Source organism: Zea mays, chromosome 3 (assembly GCF_902167145.1).
Source record: "Zea mays cultivar B73 chromosome 3, Zm-B73-REFERENCE-NAM-5.0, whole genome shotgun sequence".
Classification (NCBI taxonomy): Eukaryota; Viridiplantae; Streptophyta; class Magnoliopsida; order Poales; family Poaceae; genus Zea; species Zea mays.
In genome coordinates this window covers 140,678,083-140,690,853 of record NC_050098.1, presented here as the reverse complement: position 1 = coordinate 140,690,853, position 12,771 = coordinate 140,678,083, and the positions used below count along the sequence as shown (strand labels likewise).

Genomic DNA, 12,771 nt, shown 5'->3' with positions numbered 1-12,771 from the left:
TTCAGTTTTTGGGCGTAAAATTGGGCCTCTTGCTTTTCTTTTTCAGTCAATTTTTTCCCCGAAGCATGACGTAAAATATAATCGAAGGCTTCGGAAGATGCTTCGGGGGCGGCAGTGCCAGTTTCTTCAGCCGAAATTTCTTCTGCTATTTCTGTTTCTTCGGCTTCCAAGGATTTCACCTTGGTGGGCTCTGAAGGCCCAGCTTCAGTCTTAGATTGATGCTTCGGAGCTTCGGCATCAAATGCTTCGATTTGCACTTCAGAAGTCTCGCCAAATTTCTTTGGAGTAGTGCTTGAAGACTTTATTGTCTCCAATACATCCAGTACATTAACCATTCTTTTTCTCTTTGGGGTCGTCATTGGCATTGGCATTGGCACCTCAATTTTTGCTGAAGGACTTAGAATTTCTGATGTCTTTGGTTCTTCAGCTCTCGGTTCTTCTATTTTTTCCGTCGCCGGCACTTCGGCCAGCCCTTCAATATTCGGCAGGGGGGTTGGTTCTTTAGCTTCGGTGGCCGAAGAGGTCTCACCGACAAACTCAGGCACTGTGGCCGGTTCAATATAACGTGGCCGGTGTGTGAGAACCTTTACCCTTTTCCTCTTCGGCGCCGGCTCGCTAGGAGCGGCTGAAGCAACCTCCTTCGCAGAAGATGTATTCTTTCTTTTTTGACCCCACGTTGGATAACGGTAGTCGGGGTAGACAAACCCAATTGCATCAAATACTCGGTTGAGTCTCTTCTTCTTTCGGCCTCCGAAGGCCGCTGATAGTGCAGTATCTTCGGCCTTCGAGTATAATCCAAGCAATTCATCACTTATGGCCTCAATACTTTTTAGCCAGTCATCATCTGGCTCGACGAATTTATCTCCATATTGGAATGTGTATTTCAACCTAACTAATCCACCTTCGTCAGTTTCTCTAACGGTCTCCTTCGGCATTTCACACTTTTCTACAAGTGGCCATATTCTGAAGGCAAAGTGTTCTTGGACCAAATCCCTTGTCCCAATAAAAGAGCAGACCACGCCGAAGGCTCTCTGGCATTCTTCGGCTGCTTCATTCATTTCCACCTTCGGCCTCCGGAGGCCGAAGCGTTGCCAGATAAGGCGCATAATGATATCTTTAATATCTTCCCGTGTTTTCAAGTCACTCTTCACATAAAACCATTCTGTCATCCAGTCGCCAGGCCACCTCTTTCGAAAGGTTGGCACGGGACAGCTTGACCCAGACCGGGCGCTGAAGCTGTAGCAGCCAAAATTGTTGTGATACTGCTCTTTACCCCAGGGTTTTGTCTCATACAATACCTCATGTATGTTGCAGAAACTTTTTGCATTTGGTTCTAAACCTTGGCTCCTCACGGCCCAGACGAAGATGCCCATCCTTATGATTGCTTCGGGAGTAAGTTGATAAAGGCAGATTTCAAATATCTTCAGTACTTCCACGACAAAACTGCTCAAGGGAAACCGCAGTCCAGCCTTTAAGAAGCTTCGGAATATCACGACTTCATTCTCCTCGGGAGTCGGACAAGTTTTCTCTCCTTCGTCAGCCCTCACAATAGACAAGTCCCGAAAATATCTACCCCTCATATTGACAAGATGGCTTTGTTTAATACTTGATTTACCAAAAACAGCATGGCTTGGTCGCCAAGGTCGATCTTCGGAATCTTCACCACCACTATCCACATCATAATTGTCACTGTCACCGGTGTCTTCAGATAAACCCTCCAAAATCTCCCTAGTGATCTTCTCTGTATTGGTCTTTGCTATTGATTGAAGAAAGCCGAGATGCATCTCCTCAGAAAGGCTCAGCTTCGATTCAGCAACAACTTTCTTATCTTCAGACATCTTCGCAAATGCTGGGAAAGTGCTCTCGAAACCGAAGCTTAAAAATTTAAAAAGCCAAGCAAGTGTTGTTGCGCACAGGCTAAAGGTCGAGTGAGCAAGAGCAGATGGCAAGAAGGCGTGCCAAATAAACTCGTGGTGAGCTCTTATTTATACACCTAGTGTGTTGAAAACTGGAGGGTCCCGCTTGTCAATGACTGTTGCTATTCTAGCAGAGGGAAAATGTTTTTTCGGACCTTCGGCTTAAGGCCTTCGTCCATGTTGCAATATGAATTTATCATTCTAGCAAATTAATATTACGAGGGGCTACTGTTGGGGGCCTTCGGCTTCCGAAGGTCCTAAAACATGATTTAACAATGTTTTCCAAGTGAAATATGTGAACAGGTATCTTCGGAATCGGGTTATGAGTATACAAGAGTATGGTCAGGACGAAGCCTGAGCGAGACGAAAGGCGATTATGACGAAGGATAAGATGATCACGAAGTTGTGCGCAGAAAAGCTTCGGCATGATAGCAGAGAAGAGGAACTGACTTAAATATGAAAAGGCAAATTAGACCTCGAAGAATTACTATAGAGTTATTGATAAATGTAAAGGGCATTAATGTAATTCTACATGAGCTGCGTCCCTTGCCTATAAATAGATGAACAGTACTCACGCTGACTTGGTATTCGCTTTTTGCATCACACTTGTACCTTTGCTTTCCTTCAAACCGAAGGTACATTTATAATTTGTTATTTTTATATGGTAATGCAAATAAAAATAAGTTAATAATAATGTTTATATTATTCTTCATATTTGATATGTAAATTCTTTCTTATCATTTATGATGCTTACGAAGGTTTTTTCCTTCACAACCTTCGTCCAGAATTCATTATATCCGAAAGGACTTAATGTATTGAAGGACGAAGGACTATAATATTTAACACTTGTTATGTTGCCTTGCTCTTAACTCTTAGCATTTGAGAACAAATTCCCAACAGACCCTAAGTACCAAAGTCATCTAGACAAGTTTTATGGGGAAGCCTTGCTGACCGAGTCCAGAAGGCGGCTGAAAAGCTAGTATAGCCGACTCTAGGCAGGACCCGCACTCTTTTCCCCCGTTTATTTCGTTAGAATTAAATTCCATTTTAATAATTATAATTTAGACAAAACTAATTAAGTTTATATATATATATATATAATATTTGTATATATTATTCTAAATCATATGATAGAGATAGTTATATATTACATTTATGTTATAACAAAGCAAGTAGAAGAGTGTGCTATAAGTTGTACATCGAAAAAATAACATGTAAATATATAGAATCAAATTCCATCTCTCACTCATGAATTTGAGATAGACTTATATGATAACTTTGGAAAATGGAGGAATATCACATTCTAAAAAAATAGCTTATTCCATTAGTAAGATTCCAATTCCTCATAATGAAAGTAAACAAATAGGACCTTATTTTAATTTTGCATATCATCAGATACTGAGATCTGAGACAGAATAGAACACAGGACTACGGATTTTGGAATGTGCAGTTATTACCTAAGCTGTGTTAAGTTACGAAAATGTCTAGAGATCATTATCATTCAATACCGAACTATCCTAAATAAGGTGTATTAGCGAAGAGGCAGAAATTACTAGAGAACAGGTCCCGATGAATCCCAACCACTAATTCTAATAGTGATGAAGCCAGTTACTTTATCATCTTGCACTAAGATTTGATCATCTGAATCGGAATGCACAACGGAGCAAAAAGGCCTCACGCTGAGTTGTTTAGATGGTGTAAGTGGTGTTCCTTATATCATAAGTTTGACTTATTATAAGAGCGAATTTCAGTCAGGAGTTAAAAAAATCTCTCATCTGTCCCAAGCCAAATGCCGTTGTGGCGACAGAGATTTCCGATATTTTGCCAGGGCTATCTTATCTCGTGCAGGTCAAGTTTTTTTCGAATGCACAACAGAAACTGACGATAATAAAGCAATTTATCAAGGAACAGAAAAGAATATTTTCTTGAAGAAAGTTCTCTTGCAGTCTTGCTCGATGTAATTTATCAAGGAACAGAAAAGAATATTTTCAATATGCACACAACGCATTTGGCTAATTAATTATATATCAAGAACCAAGTACAGTCATGAGAAAACCAAGAAATAAAATTTTGCCCCTACCAGGTCAAATCTACGTACACCCAACAAAATCGGGTGGATCCAGCTGAAATTTAAAGAGTGGATAGTTGAACTTAACTAAAATGAAGCTACCTATTTTGTTTCTGAACATGCAGAAGAGCTCTGTGTACAAGAAGAGAATGAAGCCGGCTCTTGTGCTGACAGATAAACTTAATTCTAGGTTTTCAATCACCATGCAAGATTCAGTGGACAAAACAGGCAACTGAAAGCTTTGGCAAGTGGCAGCATATAATTCCTGATCAAAGTGAAATTACAGATTACGACAAGGTGTATAATGATGTATCATTCTTGATAAGCAAAGGACATGTTTGAATATCTTATTCGACCTGGTACAGATACTTCAAAGTTGCACTCACTGAGGTGCACTATTCATAGATTGGATTCAGGTATACCTTTGATAGCCAACAGCTGACAAAATCTGGAGGCCCACCAACAGAAGCCACTAGATAAAACTTGTCTTCAGGTATTCAGATCATATTTAACGTTAGCAAGGTACAGACCACAAGAAGGTGCCATACTGGGTGCAGCAGTAACCGTCTTTGCATCCAGAATTCTCTCAACTGCATCAAAAGTAATATTCACTTCAATGCACCGTCATGAATCATGAAGCAAAAAAGGTATTCAGAGAAGTTGAAGAAGAAGAACATAAAACCATACCATCTGCAGTTGTTAGATCTCCAGTCCCAACAGATTTTAGAAGACCGACCATCAACCTTACCTGTGCCAAATAGGGCATCAGAGAACTAGCCAAAAAGCATAATAATAATAATAATAACAAATGGATGGAGCCTGCAGCTTCCCATATGAATACTGTGACAGCATCCATCAAGTTATAAAATAAAAAAAGTGTGGCTCCGAACACAAATAGTAAAAGCAATTTCAAAGCATTTACCTCTAAAGGCACTCAAATACAAATAGCATCACCTTTAACTATGCATAGATAAGACATGATAAACTTCAGACACGATTTGGAGATCCTCGATTACTAGGACAAACAGAGATATAAGAATTTCACCCAATATACAATAGAGATCATATTGAGTAACATTTCTGCCTTTGCTTCTAACACAATGCATAAAAACAATGATGAAGAAAGTAGATCAACGGTGAATGACATCTGGTACAGAATAAGAGTAATTATAATCCAATACACACCAGCACAAATCACAAGTTCGTTTTTTTATAAGGAAGTTTGGTTTTAATTAACACTCTAAAAATCCAGAACAAGCATGCCAAGAGTAAATAAGAAATCTATGGCGTTCAAGAAACCAAATTAACCTGGTGGTAAAGAAAAGACCGTGCCCTTGCAGTAACAACAAAGCAACGGTGCCTTGACCGCTTTCCAAAATCTTTTCCATTCTCAAAATCTGATTTCACACTACTGGTACAGGAACCATCAGATCCTTTCCCAGAAGATTCCATGTCTGGTTTCCTTGAATAAACAAGAGAGACATTTGATAATTCCAACTCTGATCTTTCTACACTTGAAGGAAAAAACATGAAAGGGAATACTTCTGTAACACTAAGTTCATCCAGAGTTCGCACTGGAGAGTTTGCCTGCAAGCAACAGTTACTAAAAGAAATCAATGGCATGCAAACAGTGTTATAACCCATGAGAGCACTTGTGAAAACAAGAGGTGGAGTTTAAGCTTTTTCTGTTACATTGTTTAGAAATGTAATTCATTGGTGTCCTGGCATTTGGGCATCCCCTTTAGCCAACACATACTTAACTCAACATGTTGCAACATTTAAAAAAACATCACAATGAGAAATAGTTACTAAGAGAAATCAATAGCACACAAACAGTGTTATAACCCAAGAGTGAACTTGTGAAAACAAGAGGTACAGTTTAGACTTTTTGTTCTGTTACATTGTTAAAAGCATAATTCACTGGTATCCTGGGGTTTGGGGCATCCCCTTTAGCCAACATATAATAAACCCAACAGCTAACATATTGCAAAAAAAAAAGACAATCACAAGAATCATGCATGTAGTACACACAATCAAATAAACCTGCGATGATTTAATCTCAAATTCATCTTTGATGCATGTTTATTTTGTTTCTTGACATCTAGAATGACTTTGAAACTGAATCGTTGCAGATATACTTAAGTTACAGGTATTTTTTCTCGGCCTCGCAGGAGAGCTATGTATCATTGTATTGATGGAAAGATAAGAGACATATAGAGACCCAAACACCACCACACACACTCAAACTACTAGGACTTAATTACCAAAAACAGAGAAGTGAGACCTGACCTAAATCCAAAGGCACTCTAAACAACACCTCTTGCTGTGATTAGGGATAATCCTTTGGCTCCAGCCAAACAGCAAAAAATGGGCTTCATCCCTTGCGAGATTCAAAGCAGTACATGTATCAGGGACAACCTCATTGAAGACACAATCATTCCTGAACTTCCAGATAGTCCAAGTGCCGAAGGTAATGAAGGAGTTTAATTCCCTGCGCGCTTCAGCACTAACAGAATATTCTGCCCCGTCCCACCAGGCTTCGAAAGAAAGATTGGTAGTCTTAGGTGCAAGTGAAGTGAGGCCAACACTATGCATGATTTATTCACTACTAATGGGGATGCCAGGACACACAATCTGCAGTTCTGCACTAGTTTAAAAAATGGCTGCTCAGGTGCATATGTGCTAGGCAACACCATTCTATCTAGTGTCTAAGACTATCTCCGTCAGCTTACTTATACTCATACCCATATTCAAACTCCACTCTATGAACAGTGCAGAACAGTGCTTATGTGTAAGCTTTGGTTGAACTGCTGGAGTCGGCCTAATTGTCACATAGCTCACCTAGGCCCTATCCCATGGGCATTGGCTACCAAGCAACTTTGCTTTTTTTAAAGACTTAATTTGTCCTTTAAAGGAAAAAATAAATTAAGCTATTGAAAAGTAACTTGTAAAGGAAAAGAAAAGTGTACTTCACAACTTTGTATTCTGACTAATCCATTTGGTTTATCAATGTTTTGCAGGGGAGCAGTGCTAGGTACAAGCTTAATAGCAGAAGTCCTAAACATCATGGTAAATTAAATAGTAAAATAAAATGTGCCTTTGTCTACAGTAGATGAGACACTTCTTTATGAACTCCGTGCACTTCAAAAACCTGATGATTCACAATAGTTAAGAAGTAAATATCACCTGACATCCAGCCGCTCGAAATGAACTGAAATCATGATGCCCAACAAGTATGCTGCATGCTTTCTGAAGAAGAGACACCATCAGGAAAACAGCAGCACAATTTTACATCAGCAAACAAGTAAAATATAGCTCCAGACTTCACCTTCATTGACTGAATATCCAAATCTTCAGATATATGCCAAACAGAGTTTTTCTCAAAAACAGATGTTGATTCAGGTCCAGCAAGCAAGCGATAGTGATATCTTCAAAAAAATGAGTAAAACATGTAGTATGAAACATTTTCAGCATTTCAGAAGGCGAACAGAGTAATCTATGAGCTAGCTTAGCTATTAACTTTTTAGTACATATCTTAAAGCTGCAAGCCATTTATAAATACTGGACACAAGATTGAAATTCGAACAAGAGTAACTTTAAACATGCCCAGATTGTATTATATATTCTGCTACCTACGTGCGCTCTAGAGATTTGTATCTAGCATGAAAATCTGGTGCAACACAGCAGACATCAGTCACCATTATGTCACCTTCACTCTTCTGCAAGGACAAAGAAGTGGAGCACATAAATACAAACAGAAGGAGACCAATTATAGCAAATATGGAAACCTAGAAAAATCAAATTTAATCAGCAACACCTTTTTCTTGTTCAAGAAAAAGTAAACAAATTTGTGTTTATTCAACTCAGTAAAACAGATCAATCCAACCAAAATGGTCGAAAATCCTCACTGTAAAATTTTCATTTTGTTTTCAGAGAGTGATAGATTCACAACCTCATTCAGTCCAAAACTTACCAGTAGAAAGTGGTTCACAGCACGTTTTACAACTCCAGGCTCATGAGGTGTTAACTGTAAAAAGGGAAAAGCAAATCAGCAGCAGGAGTTATAAGAGGCGCTGTTCTAGAAAACATATTTTTATTTATTTCCTCTTTTACAAATTATAGGACACTTTAGTTTGGTTCTAAGTCAAATGCCTCTAACTGAACAAGTTTTTAGGAATAAAAACATATTAAAATCTTAAAGTCCAATCAAGTGCACTATCAAGACATTTTTTAGATCAAAAGCATTCACCCAGCTTTATTAGAAAGCTTACCAATAGTCAAATATCCACTGCTGATGTTACCAGCTTACAATCAACATTGTGATAGTTTAACTACCAACAATCACTCTCAACTACTAACAACACTCACAACAAACAGTTCAAAACCTACCAAACAACTCTCCCACCAAAATACATCAATCCAGACGCCCAGACTACAGCGACTTGTTTCAGCAGTGGCGCCAGCCGCCAGGTCTTCAACGACATCAACATTTTGTGAACTATCAAGACATTTCATATAGAAATTTAATGAAACTAATTGATGTTGTAGATGTTGGTGCATTTTTATTTAAACTTGGTTAAATATGACTTAAGGCAAAGCTAAAGTGAATTATGATTTGGAACGGACAAAATAGATGATTTAGAGGCAAGGTCAGGAGAAAAGGTAATTCTATTGCTTGTAGAATTTTATTTTGGAAAACCTAGAAGATTTAAATCAGGCATAACAACAACTGTCACAAATATACTTATCATGCAAAGATCAAAAAAAGAAATAAGTTTAGAGTGTCAAGAGATGTAGACAAGGCCTGGTCGGTAATCAGTGTTAAGAAAAAAAATGAGTTTTGTGTACAGACAACTTCGCCAGGCTTCCTTTTACTTATCCGCTCAACATCAACATGACAAACATTTGATAAAGCATGAACACCTGCATCCTGAAAAAAAAAGCAAAGGACATTATACACATTATAATAGATCTCTAGAGTCCAGAGAAGATTGACCAGTACAAGAATTAAGTAGCCTGAACCTGAACAAAAGCAAAGGACATTAAACACATTAAAATAGATCTCCAGAGTCCAGAGAAGTGTTACCACTACAAGAATAAAGTACTAAAGAAAAGTATGCATTACAAATCAGTAAAAACACTAATCAGGCCTCAAACCATGGCAACGATCTGAAGATCTCTTCCTACACAGCAAAGTACGTTTGGAACTAAGAAGTAAATGCATAGAGCCTCATATGGCATGTCATGCAAGGTTCGATCCTAACTCCATAGACCACAGTTGACGCCTATTCAAAAAGTACCTCCTTCTTTTAATTATTGTTTTGACACCAGCATTGTCTCCATCACACACCTTTGAGCATTTGGATGTTTGCTATGGTTTTGAAAATACAATAACGCATACATACTTTTGATGAATCTGCTAGTATCATTCCACTCTGCAAATAATTTATGCATTTGTGGCTAGCAGTTCGTATGCTAGGACAGCATTTCGTTGAGAAAAGAAAAAGGAAAGCGAGTATTCTAGGACATCTTAGAAAAGATATAGTGAAGCATCATAAGTTCAAAGCAAGAATGTCAACAAAATACAAGTCCATTAAATGTCTTGCCTTCGCAAAATAATGTGTACTAACCTACTGCAATAAAGATACATACTACGACACTAACCTACAACTAGAAGGCAAAGATACATACTAACCTAGAAGGCACTAAATTTATTCGCATTTGCATTAAAGCCAAGTTCTCGTACCGTTCGGCTAGAAAAGATTATTGAAACTGGCTGCCCAATAAATCGGTGAAATGCCTCCTGAAATAATAGAAAGAAAAAGGGTAAAGTGTTAGCTAGATCTAACATCCACACCCTAACCTCTACTACTAAGCAAACGCTATATAAATACTAAAGTAATCGACAAAGAGGCAATAGTTTTGACAAGTATGATTAACTATGTTGCAGACTTGGAGGTAGCCTACCCCAACTTGCTTGGGACTAAAAGGCTTTGTTGTTTGTCATTTTGTTATTGTTGCAGACTTGCAGGTGATGGTGATAATGATGGTGAGTGGTGACATTAAAAAACCTATAGAAGACTTGCTGCTACCATATTAGTGGAATGGTAGTGGCAAGAATTGTGTTAGTAATACTGATGCAATACCATGTGATGTATATACACAGAAGCCTCACTTCTTTTGTAGGCCGATGTACAGCTGACATGAGAAGACTAAGGAAAACAAATGTATGTTCTCCAGTCTCCCATGGAGATCTGTGAAAGGCAGAAGGCACAATGAAATCTCCAGTTTGAGGCAGACCTTAATTGTTTTTGTCATGTCTATTTTAATTCCATGGAATCAAATGAGCTGAAAGAAAGTTGTCGACTGGCGAGCAGATACTCTTTTAAGACCTCTTTTGACTATCTAACGGTACAATTTTCCCTCTCCGTTAGGGAGCCACAACAGCAGTCTTCTACCCAGTTTACTGACCAAGCACCAGAAACTAGAAATGTGTTTACCCTATATGCATTCTGAATTTCTGATTATCATTCCCACTAATCTTAGGTCGATCACTAGGCTCAACTATCATCAGCCATTGTCCTAAGCATCAGATCATATGAACAAAAAAATAGTTCAAATGTCACAAAATTTCCTATTCCTACTCTAGAGACCCCACCTCTAAATTTTAAACATGTAAAAAGCCACAAGGCTAGCCAGCTCCAAATTGAAGAAATCTTAGCAACAAGTGGCTTTAACTCCTATTATGTAACTTCATGTTTTGTGCATTCAAGTTAGAAATTTAAGGACTCATCCACAGTGGGAAATAACTGGGGATTATATGTTTAGTGCTTCATTAAAATGGTGACACTATTCTTGGAAGGACAAAGGCATATATTGCAGAACGTTAGATAAAAAAAATATGCATTGAAGTCTTTGCTAGCATGGATCATATGATCATGGAAATAGTCAGCTACATAAGCTTAAACATGTAAATGGACCAGTAAAGGATGACAAGGGAGGGTATAACAAGGCATTTGAGAACAGGAACCGCATGATCATTTGTAGTGATCAGCTTCCAGTTGACAAGTGACAGGAAAAGGCACTGGAGTCATTTTTCATGTCCCACAACAAAAATTAATCAGATGCCTTGAGATAACAAAATATATAATGGATGTTTCAACAATATATCTACACTTCTACAGTGTCAGGGCATCAACCACCTGATTTAAAGGAATGGATCCAAAACATTTGCAGCCTCTAATTCAGTGACCCATTATAAAAAACTATCACAATTCACAACCATAGCTAACGCAGTAATTCCTCCAGTGCTATCCAAACAAGGTAGCTAGGTCACATCCAAGCCATTCAGTCAAGAAATTCACCTTATTCCTGCAATTATCTATTATCCCATCATCTGCAAGGCTATCTCTAACAAAACCATCCGGCATCAGCATTCCAACAAAATTTATTTCAGAATTTGCGTCTGCAGCTATACTAACATCTTGGGCTACTACTTTTGATCTTACATCTCAGACTGTCAAGCGCCTTACCTCGAGGACCCCAGTGACGGTGCGCTGGTTGGGCTGCTTCTGTGAGCCGGAGAAGCGGGTGCCAATGTACTCCACGGCGACCAGGTACCTCTGCGCCCTAGGGTTCCGTGCGCCGGCCATCATCTCGCTCTCCTCTCCCGTCGCCGCGCCGCCGTTCGGTTTCCCCGCCGGCGTTGGTTCTGACGGCTCGGAGCACCGCTGGAGCTTGGCCGACGGCGTGGGATCGTCGAGGGAGAGGTCACAGTGACGCTTGCTTGAGGCGGCGGCGGGGTTTCTGTCGGTCATGGCGATTGTGACATGCGTGGGAGAGGATGCGAGGGTTTTGGGAGGAGTCTGGGAGTCCGGGAAGAAGTGATTTGAGAACAAGTGGCTGTCTAGTCTAACTTTTTTTTTAAAGTTTTCACGGCTAATAGTTAGTTGACTAAAATATTTTGGTAAAGTTAGCTAGCCAATAAATAACTATTTAACTATTAACTAATTTATCAAAAATAGATAATAGCTGAACTATTATCTAGAGTATTAGATGTTTCAACTAATTTTAGCCACTAGCATTAGTTCTAGACTCTAGTGCATTCAAACACCCCTTAGTTCTTTCAATTTAACTGACTAACTTTGGATATGGGGTGTTTAAATGAACTAGAGCTAATTGTTAGTTGGCTAAAAAGTTACTAGTGAAATTAGCTAACTAATAAATAGATAGCTAACTATTAACTATTTTATTAAGAATAACTAGTAATTGAACTATTAGCTATAGTGCTTGAATGTCTCCGCCTAATTTTAACCGCTAACAACTAGCTCTAGTGCATTTAAACACCTCTAAGCTGTAGTATAGTTAGTCAAGAACCAAATATTTCCTATAATAATAAAACTTCGGAAATGTAATAATAGTGCTTTTTCTTTTTAAAAATTAGTTTATTTCTTTACTCCTTTAGGGCCTGTTCGGTTATTTTCAATCCATATGGATTGGAGGGGATTGATACGGATTGGAGGGGATTTTGACTTACTGGGATTGAAACCCCCATCAATCCCCCTCAATCCATATGGATTGTGGTAGAACCGAACAAGCCCTTAAAGGATGAGTTTCCACTGTCGTGCCTAATAGAACTTCGGATATGCAATTATAGTGCTTTTTTCTTTTTAAAATACTCTATTTCTCTATCTCTACCTTTTTAAAGGACGAGTTTCCAACGTCGTCCCTCACGCGTGAAGCTTGTAGATCTGTTTCTATCCACCACGTTTCATCTAATAACCACCA

At 38.7% G+C, this 12,771-nt stretch overlaps 1 protein-coding gene across 3 annotated transcripts; it reads right to left on the bottom strand.

The window, feature by feature from the left end:
* Positions 1-3,874: 3,874 nt before the first annotated feature.
* LOC100280567 (pseudouridylate synthase) lies at positions 3,875-11,895 on the bottom strand. 3 transcript variants are annotated; one of them, XR_563474.4, is made up of 11 exons: positions 11,517-11,895; positions 9,731-9,787; positions 8,837-8,914; positions 7,958-8,011; positions 7,621-7,703; positions 7,313-7,412; positions 7,171-7,233; positions 5,293-5,571; positions 4,672-4,732; positions 4,341-4,574; positions 3,875-4,249 (listed from the first exon to the last, which is right to left on the bottom strand). XR_563474.4 is itself a non-coding variant. In NM_001366136.1 (10 exons), exons 1-10 carry the CDS (start codon positions 11,799-11,801, stop codon positions 4,474-4,476), a joined length of 1,161 nt encoding a protein of 386 aa, NP_001353065.1. In that variant the 5' UTR covers positions 11,802-11,828; the 3' UTR covers positions 4,230-4,473. The 3 variants fall into 3 exon arrangements, 1 of the variants encoding a protein (NP_001353065.1); NR_158751.1 differs by having other exon boundaries at positions 3,909-4,249; positions 4,407-4,574; positions 11,517-11,874; NM_001366136.1 differs by having other exon boundaries at positions 4,230-4,574; positions 11,517-11,828.
* Positions 11,896-12,771: the final 876 nt, after the last annotated feature.

Coding starts and splice junctions, on each gene's coding strand:
- LOC100280567 (NM_001366136.1), bottom strand. CDS start 11,801: ATGACCGACAGAAACCCCGCCGCCGCCTCAAGCAAGCGTCACTGTGAC. Junction 8,012..8,836: donor AAAGGAAGCCTGGCGAAGTT/GTCTGTACACAA, acceptor CCCTTTTTACAG/TTAACACCTCATGAGCCTGG. Junction 7,234..7,312: donor TGGATATTCAGTCAATGAAG/GTGAAGTCTGGA, acceptor TCTCTTCTTCAG/AAAGCATGCAGCATACTTGT.